Source organism: Hevea brasiliensis, chromosome 8 (genome assembly GCF_030052815.1).
Source record: "Hevea brasiliensis isolate MT/VB/25A 57/8 chromosome 8, ASM3005281v1, whole genome shotgun sequence".
Taxonomy (NCBI): Eukaryota; Viridiplantae; Streptophyta; class Magnoliopsida; order Malpighiales; family Euphorbiaceae; genus Hevea; species Hevea brasiliensis.
In genome coordinates this window covers 99,395,754-99,419,091 of record NC_079500.1, presented here as the reverse complement: position 1 = coordinate 99,419,091, position 23,338 = coordinate 99,395,754, and the positions used below count along the sequence as shown (strand labels likewise).

Below are 23,338 nucleotides of genomic sequence, written 5' to 3'. Positions count from 1 at the left end.
GGTTGTGACTTGTTCACAGTAAAGCAGAAGGAGAAGAGCAAGGAGAGAAGGAGAAAGGGAGGAGATAGAATTTTTTATAATTGAATCCCATTACAGTTGAAACAGTTATAGTTATCATCTTTGATTTAGTGACAGATAAATAAATAAAATTAATAAATAAAAATAAAAAAAAATAAAAAATATTATTTATCTATCTATTATTTATAAAATATAAAACAATATATTTATAGTGATAGATAAATAATTCGTCGCCAATAATGCATATTAAAGTTAATAACCTATTATAAATTCGTTGCTAATACAATTCAGCATAAAAATATATGTCGCTAATAATTTTAACAATAAATATCTTCTAAACATTATTATCGCTAATGTTTTAGTGGCATATAGTTTGTTGCCAAGTCCTTTAAAATATTAATTTTATAATATTTTATATTGTCTTTAATAACTTTTAGCGACAAAATATTTATCATTAAATACCTAATAATTTTATTTTTTAATATTATAATAATTAATATAAATTAAAATTTTAATATTATTTTAATAATAATTCTATTTATATTAAAATATATTATAATTCATAATATAGTAATTCCATAATTATAATTCTATAAGTATTATTAATTTATTAAAAATTATTTAATTTATTTTAATAAAATTAATAAGTAAATAAATACATATATATAATTAAATAAAAATTTAGCGTTAACTACATATTAAAATAAAAAATTTAAATTTTTAATTGAATTCAAGTAGATAAACAACATTATTAATCATAAATTTATAATTTTTTTTAATTATTTATATTGATAAAAATATAACTTTAATCAAACATAAAATTTATTTTTATATATAAATGAATTTTATGTATTTCATTCTCAACAAGAATAAAAATAAATAACTTTATATTCTCAAATTAGTATTCAATATAATAAATTAAAAAATAATTTGTTTTGAAAACTTTAATGAAATTATTATAATTGTATTTCAGTTTTAATTAATTTAGGTAAATGGAGTAAAACTAAACTAATTTAGGTAAATAGAATGAAACTAACACTAATTTTATAATTTTAATAAAATCAACTAAAATTTAAATAAAATTAAAAAAATGTTTAGAATTTTTTTAATTAATTAATCCTATTTTCTAATTAATTTTATTCTTTACATAAATAAAATATTATAATTTATAAATATATTACAAATTTTTAAAAAATGCTATTCAAAAAAATTATTTAGTCTTTATTTAGAAAAATAATTGTTTAAAATAAAATAAATTTAAATTTTATATAAAATATAATAAGAAAATCATAATATCAAATTTTAATGTTTATTCAATTCAAATTTTTGTCTATTTAGATAAATTTTGTATTATTATTTAATAGCTAAATTATTACAAAAATCAAATTCTTTATAAATTTCTTCAATTTTAGCCAAATATTTTAATTTTATCAATTTAATTTCAAACTTTGACATTAGTTTTATTTTTAATAATTAGCCTAATTGGATTACTTAATTGACAAAAGTAATTCAAATATTTGCATATATTATTAATACTAGCTAATTTTTTATTTTTATATTAATTTTAACTATTATTCTCAAATTGATATAAAATATTATTTTAATTAATTTATTTATTATTTTAAAAATTATAATTACATTTATTTTGATTTTATTATTTGTTCATACTTTATTTTTAATTTTTTCTTAACTTTGAAATAAAATGATAGAAAAGATGTGAATTAAAAGTATAATTAGAAAGAAAGAGAGAAAAAAATTAAAATTTAAATAATTATATTAGATATATTATTCATTTAGTATTTTTTTTTATCAATATGAAGTTTCTTAAAATTAATAAAAATACTAAAATTATTAAATATATTAATAAAACTAAAAGAGATAGCTAAAATTGGTAATAAATGAAAAAACTCAAATTATTTTTATCAATTAATGAGTTAATTGTTTTTAATTAAATTTATTAATAAAACTAAAAACATTAGAAAAGATTAATGAGTAAATTGATATAATTAAAATTTCTTGCTAAAATTGATAATTGATATAAAAATTTTGATTTTTTTTTGTCTTTTTAATCTTATTTGATTATGTAAATATATAAATATTTAGAGTTATATTAAAGAATAAAATTAATATATGATCCATAATTATAACAATTATTTTTCAATTATATAATATAATTTAACTTTTCATAAATATATTTAACATATATATATATTTTAAATATTTTAATTTTTAAATTATCTTACATAAAATTATATATATAAAATAAAAATTCTTTCAATCGTTAACCCAGCTTTTACTTATAGTGTTGTACTAACGGTGTACCCGCACTTTGCTGCAGGTAACCAACTAATTTTGTTTTTTAATTAATAATAGCGATTGTTATGAAAATAAAAAGTTTTAATTTTTTTTATAATTTTTTGTGTGTTTTGATAACTAAATTATTTTAAGATAAAAGTATAATAATAATAATAATAATAATAATAATAATAATAATAATAACTTTTTATAATATTGAAGAAATTAAAATATTTGGTTTTAATTTGCATAATTTACATTCAACTTAAATGAATATTTTTGCTTCAACAATAAGATTTCAGTAAATTTATATATATATATATATATATATATCAAGAATCAACCATGCATCTTAGTACAGAAACCCAACCTAGCATATATGGTAAATATAGAAAATATTAATCACTTTATATTAATAGAAAATATTGGTTTAAGTGGATAATGGCAGCAGAATAAAAGTGCTTGCAAAGGACAAAAAACATCCACGTAACTTTTCAGTTGTACATAATAAAAAGTCGGGGAAAGAAAACGCCAAATTGTTATTGTTATAGCCGCTTCAAGTAGAAATCAAATACTCTACTGGCCTGCATACCTTCCACGACATTGATGCTAGCAGCCATGTCAGCTTCTTGAATCATTCCACCACCACCTATGACTTGGGTGGTTCTGCCAGGTCCTTCTATCACTAACCTTCTTGTCTGTTTCCAAAGCACAAAATGAACAGAAAAATATTCATACATAGGTTTGACTCTACTGATTTGGAATTCAAGTCCAAATTAGATAATTTGAAAGAGAGTCCAGCAAGGAAGGAAGCAAAATGATCATACCAGTGCCTTCCCCTCAAAACAGATGTCAAGAACTGAAGCTTCGTATCATCCTCCATAGCACAACTCAATTCTCTCATCAATAACTAATGCAAATGCAGAATGTGGACTTCTCATTATTGTATTTTATTAAATGATATTTAAAGGAAAATTGAAAAAGAACAATGAATGGCATGCTGAAAAGCAGGATCAGTATTGATCTAAACTATGGATATCTTCCTATCTATAATATAGACAATAGAACAAGGCAATTCTGATTAAGACAAAAAAAAAGTGTCATTTTGATCTACAAAAGGAATCAAGTGATATTTTTTAGACCACCAAAGAAAAATGTACCGTTGGTTGAAAATTGAAAGAATGGAGGTAGGAAAGGAAGCAAAAGATGCTGATATAAAGGAAATGCAGATGCAACATCAATGCCTAAGCAAGAGGCAAAGATGGACACAACATCAAGGCTTGATAAATTGGTAAAGATGGAGACTGCATTAATGCCTGAGAAAGAGAATTTTAGCGAATGTTATGGTAGTCATAGGAGCAAGAGCATTAATTGTTTTATTAAACCAGGATTCGTCCCTCCCTTCTATTAGCTGATCAAAGAAGCAATGACAGCAAAAGAGGCAAAGTCAAAGATGGCGCCAAAGTCAGTTAGAGTTTTAAATTGATAAGTCACATGTATGAAATCAGTTATGGTAGTACAGATTCAGTTACAGTAGCTAACTCATATTGTATATATATGTATGTAGGATCATTATGTAATTGGGTAGTTGAAGAAAATAAAATTCATTTTTCTTTTCTCTCAAATTTCTTATGGTATCAGAGCTTTTGTTTCTTTGAAATTTCAAATCTTGATCTGCCATGACAGTTACTGGAACAAATTCTTTACAAGATCCATCTAAGCCTTACTATCTTCATCCCAATGAGAATCTAGCTCTTGTTCTGGTATCTCCAGTTCTTACAGGCTCCAATTACCACTCATGGTCACGGGCAATGAGGATGGCTTTGTTATCCAAGAACAACTTGAAGTTTGTTGATGGTTCTTTACAAGTTCCTCTTAGCACAGATCCTCTGTATCCTGCTTGGGAGAGATGCAACAAAATGGTACTCTCTTGGCTTACTCATTCCTTGTCTCAATCTATTACTCAAAGTGTTCTTTGGTTTGATAAGGTTGTTGACGTGTGGAAAGACCTTAAGGAGAGATTTTCTCAATGTGATATTCTTAAGATTGCAGATCTGCAAGAGGAAATTTATTCTTTTAAGCAAGGTGATAAAACTGTTACAGATTATTTCACTGAATTGAAGATCCTTTAGGAAGAATTGATGAATTACAGACCTTTTCCTGAATGTTCTTGCGCAACTCCATGCTCTTGTGGTGTTTTAACCAAGATCAAATAGTATCAAGAACATGATTATGTGATTAGATTTCTAAAAAGGTTAAATGACCAATTTGCAACCGATAGACCTCAAATAATGCTGCTAGAACCTTTTCCTTCCATTAATAAGGCTTTTTCACTAGTCATTCAACAAGAAAGGCAACTCAGTCCTGTTTCAATTGGTGTGATTGAGCCTAAGGTTTTTGCTAACAAGTCAGATAACAGATCTAAGCCATATTTTGCTCAAAAGTTCTGTCCTAAGTCTTCTACCATTGGAGATAACAGATTTTGCACTTTTTGTGGAAAACCAAGGCATACTATTGAGACATGTTATTAGAAAAATGGCTATCCACCTGGATACAAGCCAAGTTATTATAATGCCTCAGCCAACAATGTTGTTAGTTCTGATGAGCAAACTGATTCTCACGCTAAGGTTAATTTTCCACAATATGATCCTCTCACTTTACCTCGGGGAAATCATGGTAATTCTAGTGTTGTTTTGACTTAGGAGCAAGTTCAAAGTTTGTTAGTTTTACTCCAATCTTCTCAACTTGATTCCAAACTTCACGTGGCCAATCAAGTCCACACTTCACTTATTGCCAATTCATCCACTAATCTTGTGTCATGTTTTACTTCTCAAACAGGTAATCACATTTCTTTATCTTGTTTTTCTAAATCTCAGCAATGGATTGTGGACACTGGTGCCACAGATCATATCACCAATTCCATGCAATTTTTTAGCACACACAAATCCATTAAACCAGTGTCAGTTACTTTACCTAATGGTTCTAGAGTCCTAGCAATAATTTCTGGTACTGTGCTTTTTTCTGCAGAACTTATTCTTACTGATGTTCTTTTCATTCCTCAATTTCATTTTAACCTCATCTCAGTTACTAAACTCACTTCTGCTTCTCATTGTTGTTTTCTTTTTATGCTCATTGTTGTTTCATTCAGAATCTCCGTAATTCGAGGATGATTGGTATAGCTGAAGTTCATGAAGGCCTATATACAATACATCCACCTGCAATTTCTTCTCAGTCTTCCCACAATATCTTACACACAACCTCTACACCATCTCAGTTTGATCTATGGCACTACAGGCTAGGCCATCCTTCTGATTCTAGAATAAGATTGTTACATGAGTATATTTTTTATTTTTCTTTCAAAAACAATAGTCACTGTGACATATGTCATCTTGCAAAACAGAAAAGATTACCTTTCTCTGTAAGTACTTCCAAATCTAATAAACCTTTTGATCTGGTTCATGTTGATATATGGGGACCTTTTGCCATTACTTCCATTCATAATCACAAATATTTTCTTACCGTAGTTGATGATTATACAAGGCACACTTGGATTTTCTTATTACAAAATAAATCTCAAGCTCGAGTTTCGTTACAGTTCTTCTTTTTCTTAGTTGAAACACAATTTTCTGCCAAAATTAAGACAATAAGAAGTGATAATGGGGTAGAATTTCATATGCCAGATTTTTATGCCTCCAAAAGCACTCTTCACCAAAATTCTTGTGTCAAGACACCCCAACAAAATGCAACTGTTGAAAGAAAACATCAGCACATTTTAAATGTGGCTAGAGCCCTATTATTTCAAGCACATTTGCCAAAATTGTATTGGTCATATGCTGTTAAACATGCGGTATACTTAATCAACAGATTGTCTTCACCTTTACTCAACAATAAGACTCCTTATGAGTTGTTGTATAACAAACCTCCAAAATTTTCCAATCTCAAAGTTTTTGGTTCCTTTTGTTATGCTTCTACCCTCACTGTCAACAGATCCAAATTGGACCCTAGAGCTAAAAAGTGTCTTTTTCTTGGTTTTAAAACAGGCACTAGAGGATTTGTGCTTAGTGCTTCTAGATCTTCATTCTAGAGACATTTTCGTTTCTAGAAATGTCACTTTTCATGAAAATATTTTTCCTTTCTCCTCTAGTTCTTTAAACACAATTGCTCCACTTTTGCAAGACTCTTCTCTTCCAGATTCAGATGTCATTATTTCACCTTCTAATCCAATTCCTCCGACTCAAGTTTCTTCTAACCAAGCTCCTTCTAAACAGTCCTCAAGAACAAGAAAATTACCTTCTTACTTGCAGGATTATCATTATACTTTATCTTTAACTTCAGCTAATTCCAATTAGTCTTCACATTTCACAGGTACTACTCCTTATCCTTTATCATCTGTCATTTCTTATTCTCACTTGTCTAAACCCCAATATCATTTTAGCCTTTCTATAGCTACTATTTCTGAGCCTAAGAACTATAACCAAGCTATCCAACATGAATGTTGGAGAAAAGCAATGCAAGTAGAGATCCATGCTTTTGAATAGAATAAAACTTGGGTTATTACTGATCTTCCTCCAGGCAAAAGTGCAATAGAATGCAAATGGGTTTATAAAATTAAACACAAGGCTGATGGATCTATAGAAAGATATAAAGCCCGTTTAGTTGCTAAAGGTTACACATAGACAGAGGGCATTGACTATTTTGACACATTTTCTCCAGTTGCAAAGCTTACAACTGTTCAATTACTGTTGGCAGTAGCTTCAATTAATCATTGGTATTTGCAACAATTGGATGTTAATAATGCCTTCCTTCACGGGGATTTACATGAAGAGGTTTACATGCTTTTACCTCCTGGTTTTTCAGCTATTGCTCCTAATAAAGTATGCCATTTGCAAAAGTCATTATATGGTCTTAAACAGGCCAGTAGACAATAGTTTGCTAAATTGTCAATGGCTCTTCTTTCTCTTGGCTACACTCACTCACAAGCTGATTATTCACTTTTTGTGAAGAAAGAAAATGATCTTATTACAGTGATTTTAGTTTACGTGGATGATTTAATTCTAGCAGCAACAATCTTTTTGAAATTAACAATGTCAAATCTTATCTGGATGATCAGTTTAAAATCAAAGATTTGGGCCAATTGAAGTTTTTTCTGGGCTTTGAAGTAGCTAGAACACAACTAGGTATTGTCCTCAATCAGCAGAAATATGCCCTTGACATTTTAACAGATGCTGGATTTCACAATTCCAAACCTGCCAAAACTCCTATGGATTCGAAAATGAAGCTTAGTGAAGCTCAAGGTGTTCCATTTACTGATATTCTTCAGTATAGAAGATTGGTAGGTCGATTACTATATCTCACATCTATCAGGCCAGATATTTGTTTTATTGTGCAACAATTGAGTCAATATATGGACAAACCAACTTCATTTCATTTGTAGGCAGCTCACAGAGTGCTTCGTTACATAAAAGGTTCTCCTGGTACTGGTTTATTCTTTTCAGCTAATTCTGAGTTACAATTACACGCTTTTAGTGACTCAAATTGGGCTGGATGTCTTGACACTCGCAAGTCTATTACAGGCTACTGCATCTTTCTTAGTTCTTCTCTTATTTGTTGGAAAGCTAAAAAGCAATCAATAGTATCTCGATCATCTTCAAAAGCCGAGTATAGGGCATTGGCAACAATTACTTGTGAGATTCAATGGCTTTTTTATTTGTTACTAGATTTACATATCCACCATCCTCAGCTTGCTTTATTGTTTTGTGACAATAAGTCTACACTTCAAATAGCAACAAATCCCTTTTTTCATGAGCGTACGAAGCACATTGAAATTGATTGTCATATTGTGAGAGAAAAATTGCATACTAGTCTTATCAGATTGCTACAACTTTCTTTTTCCAATCAACTTGCGGACATTTGCACCAAGCCACTTGGTGTCATTCCATTTCAAGAGATCATTTCCAAGCTGGGAATGCTTAACATTCATTCTCCAGCTTGCGCGGGGGGTGTGGGGTGGTGGGGGGGGGGGGGGGGGGGTATCAGCTGATCAAAGAAGCAATGACAGCAAAAGAGGCAAAGTCAAAGATGGCACCAAAGTCAGTTAGAGTTTTAAATTGATAAGTCACGTGTACGAAATCAGTTATGGTAATACAGATTCAGTTACAGTAGCTAACTCATATTGTATATATATGTATGTAGGATCATTATGTGATTGAGTAGTTGAAGAAAATAGAATTCGTTTTCCTTTTCTCTCAAATTTCTTACCTTCGCCTATCAATTATGGTCTGCAAGAGCAAGAAGTGGTGAAAATTTCTTCCTAGGGCGAATACCTAATGAGTATCACTTGAACCTCTATTGTCTCTGCTTCTCAAATCACTGAAAACAGATTCCTTGACCATAAATGGCATCCCCAAATAAATAAATAAATATGTATGGAGATAAAAAAAAATAAAAAATTAGAAATAGTCTAATTAACTTTGGTAGGAAATTTTCTTCAATATGAATATTGGACAAACTCTTTTACTCATTTAATTAACTTTATGATTGCAATTTATGCAATAAAATCTATAAAGAAATAACAAAGTGAACTCATGAATGGACATTATCACATCCTTCAATTAAAATTGGTTTTTATCATCATTTAAACACTCAAAAGAAAATTTAAAAAAACGTACATATATAGGAATTATAAATAAAAAAATAGAGGAAAGAAAATATCGACCTCGAGGTTGAAGTTGATGGATCAGTCTCCAAGCTTTGCTCTGGTCACTAAGCACTAATTACAACAATCAAAGAGAGAGAGATAACAGAGGAAGAATGAAATTTAGAGAAAGAAAGAGTGGCAAATAATGCTAATGAATTATCAATTAATAGTAGTCAGCCGCAGCATATAAACAACTTAAATGCCCAAACCAAAACTAAGGAACCAACGAATAGACATTCAAGACTATCATAATTTACTGCTACATTGGATTTTTAATAATATAAATACAACATTAATATTTCATAACCTTCAAAATTTTGAATAGTGCCAATAAAAAGTGCAACAACAGAAATGTTAGTGCTTCTCAATTGGGTACTAAAATTAAAATTTCATAACAAAATTGGGAAAATCAAGTTTGAATGTAATGACGATTTTGATTAGGTAACTGTTCAATATATGATCCCTTTGTGTACTTAGAATTTATGAAATTAGACCACATTTACACATGGATCTGATCATATTTTAACAACTACATAAAATAATATGGGTTTCATCAAACAACTCATGTACAATAACCATATCCATCACAAACTTTAGTGTTGTGGAAGTAGAGAGACAAAAAGAAATGTTTACCTTGATCACGCACCGAGAACAATGGAAGATTACCAAGAGAACAACTTTAAGAACAAAAACCCAAGTTTAAACAAATAACATAATAGATTATTAAATTTCAGAATATATAACAATTGAGAGCATGCTTTGGACTATATACTGTAATTAATCTACACGAAATAAAAAAAAAAAAAAAGAAATCAAAGTAATGGAATCGGGATTTTTTTTTTTTTTCTTTACTCAATAATAGAAAGTAACATTGAGATATTTCATCAAATAACTCATGTGAAATAACCATAGAGACGAAAATGCTTACCTTCTTCACAAAACAATGACAATGGAAGATTACCAAGAAAAGAGGTGAGAGAAGACAAAACCAACTCTAGACAAATAAGTTGATGTTGCTCGAGCAATCTCTTCCCTTCAAGCTGTTCTGAAAAATCTTCCTTGCAAAGCTTGCACCACATCTGGCAACTAATTAAATATTATCAGAAAAAAAAAAAAGAAAAAAAGAGAAAACGGGTAGCATTATATATCAAATACCTATAGGCATGAAGAAACCCACCCTCCAGATGTATCAATTACTTCTTGAAAAAAAACAAGAATTAGTTTACTAATGACAAATTCGATATGTACATATAGGTACATACTCCATACTCTCAAAAGATCTCCATGGCAAGAAAAGCTTGAACCAAACGCAACACTTAGGCACTGTTAATAGAGCAAATAAATGTAACAGAGGAAAGCAAAACTTGGAAGATAAATAAACTTAGCAAAAGAAAGACTACACATCTAATGGCAGCAAATGGAACAAAGGGGAAGTAAGCTACATGTTATTTTTGTGGCTTGAAATTTGGATATGTTTTTTCATAAATCTGAATTGTGACCCGACCCGAAAGTTTCACACTTTGCGACCTGATTGGGATAAAAAGTGAGATCAATGGTGGGCTTCGGGCCCAGGCCAACGCCCACGGTATGGACCAGTATAAATAGTATAATATTCTACCCTTTACGGCTGAGTTGTGAGATATTCGGGAAACATACTGAGGTTAGGGTTTGAGAGTTTTGATTGATTATATCTTGCTCTTTTCATCATAGTGGAACTTTTTCTCTTGTCTTGCCCGTGGACGTAGACCTTACGGTTGAACCACATTAAATCCTGTGTTATTCTTCTTCTATTTTCAATACTGTATAATTGTGTGATTTGTGTGTGCACCTTAGATTTAGGTGCTTGTTATAACAAATTAGTATCAGAGCTTTGTGCGCAAAACCTAGGGTTTACAGATGGCGTCGTCTTCAACAAAGTATGAGATAGAGAAGTTTGATGGTAGATCGAGTTTCAGTCTGTGGAAGATTAAAATTAAATCTTCCTTGATCCTACAAGGTCTATGGAAGGCAATCGATGATAACTTTCTAGAAGGTATGAAAGAGGCAGAGAAGGTTGATCTAAAGGAGAGAGCCTTGAGTGCGATTTTCATGAGCGTAACTGATAATGTCCTACGCGAGATTGCTAGTGAAAGCTCAGCATCTACGGCATGGAAGAAATTAGAGGAGTTATACTGTGTTAAATCGCTGACCAACCACCCATATCTGAAGAAAAGACTTTACAATCTGAGAATGAGCGAATGTACGCCCATTAAAGAAAATCTGGATGAATTCAATTCAATCATTATGGATCTGAAGAATATTGATATTGAGATTGATAGTGAGGATCAAGCCCTTATTGTGCTATGTTCTTTGCCACCCTCCTATTAAACTTTTGTTGATACTCTGTTGTATGGGAAAGACAGTATTTCACTAGATGATGTTGGTAATTCTCTAAAATCGAAGGAGTTGAAAACGAAATTTTCAGATAATAGAGAAAGATTTAAGGGGGAATGTTTGGTGAGCAAGGGAAGAACACATTCAAGAGAGGGTTCTTTTAGTAGGAAGAAATCTAAGGCTAGATCTAAGTCAGAATGAAAAAGGCCAACTGTTTTGCGTGCGAAGAGCAAGGTCACTATATGAGAGACTGTCCCAAGTTGAAAAATAAAAAGGGAAAGCAACCAGAAAGTTCTGCGAAGGTGGTTGATAGTTTTATTGATTCTGATGGTGATGACAGTGCTGGAGAAATCTTATCCGTGAGTTTAGATCATGGACAAAATTCCTAGATTCTTGATACTGGTGCTACTTATAACATATGTCCACACAGAAACTGGTTTGTCACTTACAAACAGATGAGTGGCAAGGTGTTTCTGGGCAAAGATCGTGCATTATCTATTGAAGGAATTGGCAACATCAGATTGAGGATGTTTGATGACATTGTCAAAACTATAGAGTGTTGGCATGATCCAGGACTAAAGAGGAACCTGATTTCTCTTGGGACACTTGACTCTCATGGATTCAGATACCATACAGAGAATGGAGTTCTCAAAGTGTGTAAGGGCTCTATGGTACTCATGAAGAGCAGTTTGGTTTCAGGATTGTATTTTCTTCAGGGGAGTACAGTTTCAGGGGAAGTTGCAGTAGCATTCAGAAGTAAATATCAGAATCAAACTCAATTGTGGCATATGCGTCTTGGTCATATGAGTGAAAGAGGATTATCCATGTTATGCGAGCGAGATTTGTTGGATGGGCAGAAAACAGAATCTATGGACTTTTATGAACACTGTGTTTTTGGCAAACAGATTAGGGTCAAGTTTGATAAAAAGACAGTACACAAGACCAGAGAAATGGTGGATTATATCCACTCAGATCTATAGGGTCCTAACAGAATCCCTTCCAAGAGCGGTACCAGGTACTTCATGACTTTGATTGATGATTACTCTCGGATGGTGTGGGTGTATTTTTTGAAAACAAAAGATGAGGCATTTTCAACCTTTGTAAAGTGGAAGACGATGATTGAGACACAGACAGAAAAGAAGGTCAAGCGTCTTAGAACTGATAACGGGTTGGAATTTTACAATCGTGAGTTCAATGCATTCTGCAGCAATGAAGGTATAGTGAGACATCGCACTAGTACAAGGACACCACAACAAAATGGTATTGCAAAACTCATGAACAGAATGCTTTGTGACAAAGCATGAAGCATGCTTTGACATTCAGGATTGGGAAAGAATTTCTAGGCTGAAGTAATTAATACGGCTTGTTTCTTGGTTAATAGATCTCCATCTACAACTATTGAGTGCAAAACTCCTTTTGAGATCTAGTCCGATTCACTTGCTGATTACTTTCAGCTGAGAGTATTTGGTTGCCCTGCTTATGCTCATGTGAGAGATGGTAAGCTTGAGCCAAGGGCAAGAAAATGCATATTTCTAGGGTATGCATCTGGAGTGAAAGGCTACAGGTTGTGGTGCAATGATGCAAAGTCTCCAAGATTAATTATCAGTAGGGATGTGACATTTAATGAGTCTATTTCATTGGATAGTCAGAGGGAGAAATCAATAGCAGAATTAGATCACGGTGCCAGAGCACAGGTGGAGCTTGATATTGATACTTCAGCAGTTCAGTCCAGTGATTCAGAGGATGAGGTGCAAGATACTGATCAACAAGAGGATGCACCTGAGCAACAGCAACAGGAACCATATAGCATTGCAACTGGTAGAGAGAGAAGACGAATTAGACCACCATAGAGATATGCATATGCAGATCTAGTTGCTTTTGCCTTGTCAGTTACTGAGACAGTTAATGTGTGTTAACCTAGCAATTATAGAGAAGTTATTTCTTATTCAGATACAGATCAGTGGGTTGGTGCCATGAGTGAAAAAATTGAATCTCTTCACAAGAATCAGACTTGGGAGCTTGCAACATTACCTAAGGGGCAAAAAGTGATAGGTTGCAAATGGGTGTTCAAGAAAAAGGAAGGCACTCAAAGGGTTGAAGCACCACGATATAAGGTACGGTTGGTAGCAAAAGGCTTTACTCAGAGGGAGGGGATTTACTTTAATGAAGTGTTTTCTCCATTTGTGAAACACAGTTCTATCAGAGTCTTACTTGCTATGGTTGCTGTTCATGATCTAGAGCTTGAGCAACTAGATGTGAAAACAACATTTTTGCATGGTGAGTTGGAGGAGCAAATTTATGAGTCAACATGAGGGATTTCTCATTCTAGGTATGGAAAACCATGTTTACTTGCCTAAGAAATCTTTATATGGTCTGAAACAGTCTCCTAGGAAGTGGTACAAAAGATTTAATACATTCATGGTTTGTAATGGCTTTAATCGTAGTTCATATGACAGTTGTGAGTATCATAAGAAGCTTTCAGATGATTCCTTTGTTTATTTGTTGTTGTATGTGGATGACATGCTTATTGCTACTAAAAACATGTCACAAATTAACATTCTGAAAAAGCAGTTGAGTGATGAGTTTGAGATGAAAGATTTGGGTGCTGCAAAGAAGATATTGGGAATGGAAATTACCAGGGATAAAAGTGTTGGAAAGCTTTTCTTGTCTCAACAGGCCTATGTTGAGAAAGTGCTTAAGCGTTTCAACATGAATAATGCTAAGCCTGTGACTGTTCCATTTGCTACCCATTTCAAGTTATCTGCAGACATGTCACCCAAAACAGATGAGGAGATGGAGCACATGTCCAGTGTTCCCTATTCAAGTGTTGTTGGTAGCATCATGTATGCTATGGTATGCACTCGACTTGACATTTCACATGCAGTTAGTGTTGTGAGTAGATACATGGTATGTCCTAGAAAAGAGCATTGGCAGGCAGTGCAATGGATTTTGAGGTATTTGAAGGGTACTACAGATGTTGGTTTGACATTTAACAGGGCTAAGATGAGTGATTCAATTTTTGGCTATGCGGATTCGGATTTTGCAGGGGACTTAGAAAAGAGAAGATCTTTGACAGGTTATTTGTTTACTCTTTCTGGAAGTGCTATCAGTTGGAAGGCAACATTGCAAGCTACAGTTGCTTTGTCTACCACAGAGGCTGAATATATGGCCTTAGCAGAGGCAGTAAAGGAAGTTTTGTGGTTACAAGGTTTGGTGGGTGATCTTGGGTTGATACAGAATAAGGTAACAGTGTTTTGTGATAGCTAGAGTGCAATACATCTCACAAAGAATCAGATGTACCATGAGCAAACTAAGCACATTGATGTCAGATATCACTTCATTCGGGACATTGTATCTCAGGGGACTGTAGTTGTGCAGAAAGTCTCTACACATGATAATCCAGTAGATATGATAACCAAGGGAGTCCCAGTCAGCAAGTTTAGGCATTGCCTAGACTTGGTTGGTGTTTGTAGTGCTCAGTAATGCCCTTGCGAGGGTATATGGCAAGACAGAGTGTTTATGGTTATTTTGTTGATGATAGAGGAATTCAAGCCAAGGGGAAGAATTGTTATTTTTATGGCTTGAAATTTGGATATGTTTTTTCATGGACCCAAAAGTTTCGCGTTGCGACCCGATTGGGATAAAAAGTGAGATCAGTGGTGGGCTTCGGGCCCGGGCCAACGCCCCTGCGGTATGGACCAATAAAAATATTGTAATATTCTACCCTTTGCGGCTAAGTTGTGAGATATTCGGAAAACACACTGAGGTTAGGGTTTGAGAGTTCTGAATAATACTAAGCCTGTAACTGTTCCATTTGCTGCCCATTTCAAATTATCTGCAGACATGTCACCCAAAACAGATGAGGAGATGGAGCACATGTCCAATGTTCCCTATTCAAGTGCTGTTGGTAGCATCATGTATGCTATGGTATGCACCCGACTTGACATTTCACATGCAGTTAGTGTTGTGAGTAGATACATGGTATGTCCTAGAAAAGAGCATTGGCAGGCAGTGCAATGGATTTTGAGGTATTTGAAGGGTACTACAGATGTTGGTCTGACATTTAACAGGGCCAAGATGAGTAATTCAATTGTTGGCTATGTGGATTTGGATTTTGCAGGGGACTTAGAAAAGAAAAGATCTTTGACAGGTTATTTGTTTACTCTTTCTGGAAGTGCTATCAATTGGAAGGCAACATTGCAAGCTACAGTTGCTTTGTCTACCACAGAGGCTGAATATATGGCCTTAGTAGAGGCAGTAAAGGAAGTTTTGTGGTTACAAGGTTTGGTGGGTGATCTTGGGTTGATACAGAATAAGATAACAGTGTTTTGTGATAGCCAGAGTGCAATACATCTCACAAAGAATTAGATGTACCATGAGCAAACTAAGCACATTGATTTTAGATATCACTTCATTCGGGACATTGTATCTCAGGGGACTGTAATTGTGCAGAAAGTCTCTACACATGATAATCCAGTAGATATGATGACCAAGGGAGTCCCAGTCAGCAAGTTTAGGCATTGCCTAGACTTGGTTGGTGTTTGTAGTGCTCAGTAATGCCCTTGCGAGGGCATATGGCAAGACAGAGTGTTTATGGTTATTTTGTTGATGATAGAGGAATTCAAGCCAAGGGGAAGAATTGTTATTTTTATGGCTTGAAATTTGGATATGTTTTTTCATGGACCCAAAAGTTTCGCGTTGCGACCTGATTAGGATAAAAAGTGAGATCAGTGGTGGGCTTCGGGCCCGGGCCAACGCCCCTGCGGTATGGACCAATATAAATATTGTAATATTCTACCCTTTGTGGCAGAGTTGTAAGATATTCGGGAAACACACTGGGGTTAGGGTTTGAGAGTTCTGACTGATTGTATCTTACTCTTTTCATCATAGTGGAACTTTTTCTCTTGTCTTGCCCGTGGACGTAGACCTTACGGTTGAACCACATTAAATCCTGTGTTATTCTTCTTCTATTTTCAATACTATGTGATTGTGTGATTTGTGTGTGTACCTTAAATTTGCGTGCTTATTATTCTTGTTGCTGTTGCTTAGGTGCATCCTCTTGTTGATCAGGATCTTACACCTCATCCTCTGAATCACTGGACTGAACTGCTGAAGTATCAATATCAAGCTCCACCTGTGCTCTGACACCATGATCTGATTCTGCTATTGACTTCTCTCTCTGACTATCCAATGAAACAGACTCATTAAATGTCACATCCCTACTGATAATTAATTCTGGAGACTTTGGATCATTGCACCATAACCTGTAGCCTTTCACTCCAGATGTAAACCCTAGAAATATGCATTTTCTTGCCCTTGGCTCAAGCTTACCATCCTCACATGAGCATAAGTAGGGCAACCAAATACTCTCGGCTGAGAGTAATCAGCAGGTGAACCAGACCAAATCTCAAAAGAAGTTTTGCACTCAATAGCTATAGATGGAGATCTATAAACCAAGAAACAGGCCGTATTAATTGCTTCAGCCCAGAAATCCTTTCCCAATCCTGAATGTGAGAGCATGCTTCGTGCTTTGTCACAAAGTGTTCTATTCATGCGTTCTGCAATACCATTCTGTTGTGGTGTCCTTGTACAAGTGCAATGTCTCACTATATCTTCATTGTTGCAGAATGCATCGAACTCATAATTGCAAAATTCTAACCCCTTATCAGTTCTAAGACGCTTTACCTTCTTTTCTGTCTGCTTCTCAATCATCGTCTTCCACTTTACAAAGGTTGAAAATGCCTCATCTTTTGTTTTCAGAAAAAATTCTAACCCGTTATCAGTTCTAAGACGCTTTACCTTCTTTTCTGTCTGCTTCTCAATCATCGTCTTCCACTTTACAAAGGTTGAAAATGCCTCATCTTTTGTTTTCAGAAAATACACTCACACCATCCGAGAGTAATCATCAATCAAAGTCATGAAGTACTTGGCATCGTTCTTGGAAGGGATTTTGTTAGAACCCCATAAATCTAAGTGGATATAATCCACCATTCCTCCGGTCTCATGCACTGCCTTTTTGTCGAACTTCACCCTGGTCTGTTTGCCAAACACACAATGTTCACAAAAGTCCATAGATTCTGTTTTCTGCCCATCCAACAAATTTCGCTTGCTTAATACAGATAATCCTCTTTCACTCATATGACCAAGACGCATATACCACAATTGAGTCTGATTCTGATTATTGCTTCCCGATGCTACTGCAGCTTCCCCTGAAGAAAATACAATCCTGAAACCAAACTGCTCTTCATGAGTACCATAGAGCCCTTGCATACTTTGAGAACTCCATTCTCTGTATGGTATCTGAATCCATGAGAGTCAAGTGTCCCAGGAGAAATCAGGTTCCTCTTTAGTCCTGGAACATGCTAACACTCTATAGTTTTGATAACGCTATCAAACATCCTCAATCTGATGTTACCAATTCCTTCAACATATAATGCATGATCATTGCCCAGAAACACCTTGCCACTCATCTGTTTGTAAGTGATAAACCAGTTTCTGTGTGGACACATGTTTTAAGTAGCACTAGTGTGAAGAATCCAAGAATTTTGTCCATGATCTGAACTCATGGATAAAATTTCTCCAGCACTGTCATCACCATCAGAATCAATAAAACTATCAACCACATTCGCAGAACTTTTTGGTTGCTTTCCCTTTTTATTTTTCAATTTGGGATAGTCTCTCCTGTAGTGACCTTGCTCTCTGCACTCAAAACAGTTGGCCTTTTTTATTCTTGACTTAGATCTGGCCTTAGATTTCTTTCTGCTGGAAGAACCCTCCCTTGAATGTGTTCTTCCCCTACTCACCAAACCTTCCCCCTCAAATCTTTCTCTATTATCTGGAAATTTCTTTTTCAACTCCTTCGATTTTAGAGAATTACTAACATCGTCTAGTGAAATACTATCTTTTCCATACATCAGAGTATCAACAAAAGTTTCATAGGAGGTTGGCAAAGAACATAACACAATAAGGGCCTGATCCTCACGATCAATCTCAATATCAATATTCTTCAGATCCATAATTATTGAATTAAATTCATCCAAATGTTCTTTAATGGGCGTACCTTCTCTCATTCTCAGATTGTAAAGTCTTTCTTCAGATACGAGTAGTTGGTCAACGATTTGGCAGAGTATAACTCCTATAATTTCTTCCACGCCACAGATGTTGAGCTTTCACCAGCAATCTCGCATAGGACATTATCAGTTACGCTCATGAAATCGCACTCAAGGTTCTCTCCTTTAGATCAGCCTTCTCCGCCTCTGTCATATCTTATGGAAAGTTATCCTCGATTGCCTTCCATAGACCTTGTAGGATCAAGGAAGATTTAATTTTAATCTTCCACAGATTGAAACTCGATCCACCATCAAATTTCTCCATCTCATACTTCGTTGAAGACGACGCCATTTATAAACCCTAGGTTTTGCTCACAAAGCTATGATACCAGTTTGTTATAACAAGCTCGCAAATCTAAGGCACACACACAAATTGCACAATCACACAGTATTGAGAAGAGAAGAAGAATAATACAGGATTTAACGTGGTTCAACTGTAAAGTCTACGTCCATAGGCAAGACAAGAGAAAAAGGTTCCACTATGATGAAAAGAGCAAGATACAATCAATCAGAACTCTCAAACCCTAAATCTAGTATGTTTCCCAAATATCTCACAACTCTGTCGCAAAGGGTATAATATTATAATATTTATACTGGTCCATACCGCGGGAGCATTGCCCTCGCACCCCCAAGGAGATCAATGGTGGGCTTTAGGCCTGGGCCTATCGGCTCGTGCCCTCCGCAACCATCACAGATCTCACTTTTTATCCTAATTGGGTCGCAGCGCAAAACTTTAGGGTCGGGTCACAATTTGGGCCCATGAAAATATATTCAATAATTCAAAGCCACAAAAAATAACAATATATGAACTACATGAGTTTTGATATTTGGTTGGTCTTTGATTACTTGTATTTCAGACCTCCATTTGGATCAAACATGGCAAATTACAACAAAACAAAAGGCGAAATAAAATTATTGTTTTTCTAGTTGACATGTTTGGTGCTTTCGATGATTCCACCTGAATATCCAAATTATATGAATAAACTTGTCATCAATGGCACTTTTATTTTTAAAATTTTTCTTTGATTCAGCCTTATGCCGGCCAAATAAAACGAAAAATTTTTACGTAGTCTAAAACATAATCAGTCAAGGGTGCATGGCAATTTTCGTGTCACAGCGAGAATGAAATATTTCATTAAATATATTTTTTTTTAACAAAAAACAAACAGATTAAATTTACGTGAGCTTTGAGATTCATAGCATACTTGGTTTTTGATTTACTTGTTTCTCGTCTAGCCGTGGCAACCATGCAGTTGGGATACTTCTGGTCATTTTTCTGCTTCTATGCCACCGTTTTCTTCCTGTCCCTTGGTCTCACTGATTGTGCGCTTGGTGGGAATGAGACAGACCGGTTGGCTTTGCTTGAATTCAAGGCCAGGATAACCGACCCCCTTGGAGTTATGAGCTCATGGAATGATTCCATTAACTTTTGCCTGTGGCAAGGTGTTACTTGTAGTCACAGACACCAGAGAGTCACTTCACTGAATCTCATGTCCCTGCAGCTTGCAGGCTCCATATCACCGCATATTGGAAATTTGAGCTTTTTAAGAGAGTTGAGTCTGGATAACAACAGCTTCAGTCAAGAAATCCCTCCTGAAATTGGTCGTCTTAGCAGACTGCAGTATCTCTATCTCCCTAATAATTCACTTAGCGGTGGGATTCCATCAAATTTATCCAGATGCTCCAACCTTATCAAATTTCACGTTTTAAACAACCAACTTTTTGGAGAAATACCTATGGAGATTGGCTCCCTTTCAAAGCTCACACTTTTTGCTGTTTCCGGCAACAACCTGACAGGAGCTATCCCGGCTTCTTTTGGAAACTTATCATCCCTTGAATCACTCGCTGCAGGAGAGAATTACTTCAGTGGGAGTATTCCCAATGCTTTAGGCAAACTAACGACCCTTAGGAAGCTTTTCCTTCATATTAACACATTTTCTGGCACAATCCCTCCTTCAATCTACAATCTCTCTTCTCTGACAGATTTATATTTAGCAGGCAACCCATTTTATCCTGGTAGTCTTCCCTCCAATCTAGGAATCTCACTTCCACATCTTCGGCATCTCGGAATGTTCCAAGCCCAGTTGATAGGATCCATTCCACCATCATTGTCCAATGCCTCAAATTTAGAAGTGATCCAACTGCAATTGAACAGTCTTACTGGCCAGGTGCCTACTTTTGGAAATTCACTTGGACTTCAACTCTTTTCTATCGAATACAACTTTCTTGGGAATGGGGGAGCCAGTGACTTGAATTTTCTCTCCTCGTTAACCAATGCCACCAATTTACGAGTTTTGGTTGCGGGCGACAATAACTTTGGAGGAATGTTGCCTGAACTAATTGGCAACTTCTCAACTACGCTTGAAATTATGCGGTTTAATGACAATCATATAGTTGGAAACATCCCAGCAGGGTTACAAAATCTCATCAACTTAATCGTCTTCCTGGCACCAGGCAATCATCTCTCAGGTAACATTCCAACTGTAATTGGAGAGCTTAAAAATCTACAGATACTGAGTTTAAGTTTTAATGAGTTATCGGGGCATATTCCATCTTCTGTTGGGAACTTAACCAATTTATATGAAGTTTCTTTAGCAAGCAACAATCTTCAGGGAGACATCCCCTCGAGTCTTGGAAACTGCCAAAATTTGCAAAAATTGGATTTTTCTTATAACAATCTAAGTGGTTCCATACCAGCACAAGTTATAGGCCTTTCTTCCTTGTCCATTTACCTAGACTTGTCTCATAATCGATTGAGCGGTGTCCTTCCCTTACAAGTCGGAAATCTGAAAAATTTAAATGTGCTCAATGTATCTAAGAACATGTTGTCAGGTGAGATTCCTAGCACTCTGGGTAGCTGTGTGATGTTAGAATTTATATTCATGCAAGGCAATTTATTCCAAGGACCCATTCCTTCATCTTTGAGCTCACTGAGAGGCCTTCAAGAATTAGATATTTCAAACAACAATTTATCTGGTGAAATTCCAGAATTTTTAGGGGACTTGATCTATTTGCAAGTTTTGAACCTATCCTACAACAATTTTGAGGGTGTGGTACCAGTAGGAGGAGTTTTCAAGAATGCAAGTCGAACTTCAGTTATTGGAAATAGCAGACTTTGTGGAGGAACACCCGAATTTCATCTCCCTGGATGCAACTTTAAACACTCAAAAGGGAAACTGTCCCTTACATGGAAGATAGTAATATCAACACTTTCGGGACTGCTATGTTTAATTCTTGTGCTTTCTAGTTATTTCCTATTTTTAACTAGAAAGAAAAGAAACGAACCTGCTTCAGACTTTGCTGAAAATTTGCATTTGATGGTGTCTTACCATAGTCTCTCAAAAGCTACAGATGGTTTCTCCTTGGCTAATTTGATTGGAGCTGGTAGCTTTGGATCTGTATATAAAGGAATTCTTGATCAAAGTGGAATGGCTTTTGCTGTCAAGGTGTTTACTCTTGTACGCCATGGAGCTTCAAGGAGTTTTACAGCCGAGTGTGAGGCTTTACGGAATATTAGACATCGAAATCTCATCAAGATACTAACTGTATGCTCAAGTGTTGATTATCAGGGGAATGATTTCAAAGCTCTAGTCTATGAGTTCATGGCTAATGGGAGTCTAGAGGAGTGGTTACATCAGAAGCCAACAACAGAGGAGACACAAGAAACTCCGAGGAGTTTGAATTTACTTCAGAGAATAAATGTCACCATTGATGTTGCTTGCGCACTGGATTATCTTCACCATCAGTGTGAAACTCCAATAGTTCATTGTGATCTCAAGCCAAGCAATGTTCTCCTGGACAATGATATGACAGGACATGTAGGTGATTTTGGATTGGCAAGAATCCTTTCAGAAGCCACACAAGACTTGCCTGCTAGTCGAACAAGTTCAGTTGGTGTAAGGGGAACTGTTGGTTATGCTGCTCCTGGTAAATCTATATAGCTTGGTCATTTCCTACAGGTTTCTCCTTTTTTTCCATTCTTTGATCGTGATTTTTTTATTGTGTAATTGCAGAATATGGGATGGGAAGCGAAGTGTCAACTGCTGGTGATCTATACAGCTATGGCATCCTCTTGTTGGAGATGTTTACGGGAAAGAAGCCAACCAATGACATATTTAAAGAAGGTTTGAACCTTCACAACTTCGTTAGGGCAGCTCTGCCTGATAGAATGCTAGAGATTGTGGATCCATTTCTGCTTCAAGAAATTGTCCAATGGGAAAATGGGGGCGCAGGAGGCTGTAGAGTTCAGAAGAGCTTAGTTTCTATGTTAGAAATTGGAGTTGCTTGCTCTGCAGAACTTCCACATGAACGGAGGAATATCAGCAATGTTGTGGCAGAGCTGCAATCAATAAAAAACGAATTCCTTGGAGCCAGGGGACACAGAACTATTACACTGTAATCGCATTTGGGTAATTGATCTTATGGGTTAATTTCTTTTTCATTAGTCATTTGTGAACAAAAAGCACACCTAATAATATGTTTCCGCTATGAATTAAATTGCAATAGAGAGTAAGAGAGACAAAAACCATTTAATTAATTAATCTACAACTACTGCATGTTGAGAGGCTATTGCCTTATTTGTTCTTACAACCTTGGAGCTAAAATGCTTCAACTAATATTTCATAATGCATGGTTTAGTATAATGCATCAACACTCATAGATTCTAAAGAGGGTTTATGTATCCAGTCTTATTTTGCTTTGCAGATATATTATTTTAATGTCCGAAATCTGCCATCTTGAAATCATAAATAGAATAATTTTATAATTGCGCCAAAATCACCCCTAACATATTAAAAAAATGTAGTATGATACTAATAAGATATTGTTACTTTAATACTTTGCTATT

General features: G+C 34.9%; 1 protein-coding gene across 1 annotated transcript; it reads left to right on the top strand.

Annotated features, from left to right (window-relative positions):
* Window positions 1-19,694: 19,694 nt before the first annotated feature.
* LOC110673887 (probable LRR receptor-like serine/threonine-protein kinase At3g47570) lies at window positions 19,695-22,891 on the top strand. The gene is made up of 2 exons (XM_021837117.2): window positions 19,695-22,419; window positions 22,506-22,891. The coding sequence occupies exons 1-2, from the start codon at window positions 19,740-19,742 to the stop codon at window positions 22,889-22,891; spliced, it is 3,066 nt and encodes a 1,021-aa protein (XP_021692809.2). The 5' UTR covers window positions 19,695-19,739.
* The last annotated feature ends 447 nt before the right edge of the window (window positions 22,892-23,338 follow it).

Coding starts and splice junctions, on each gene's coding strand:
- LOC110673887 (XM_021837117.2), top strand. CDS start 19,740: ATGCAGTTGGGATACTTCTGGTCATTTTTCTGCTTCTATGCCACCGTT. Junction 22,420..22,505: donor TGTTGGTTATGCTGCTCCTG/GTAAATCTATAT, acceptor GTGTAATTGCAG/AATATGGGATGGGAAGCGAA.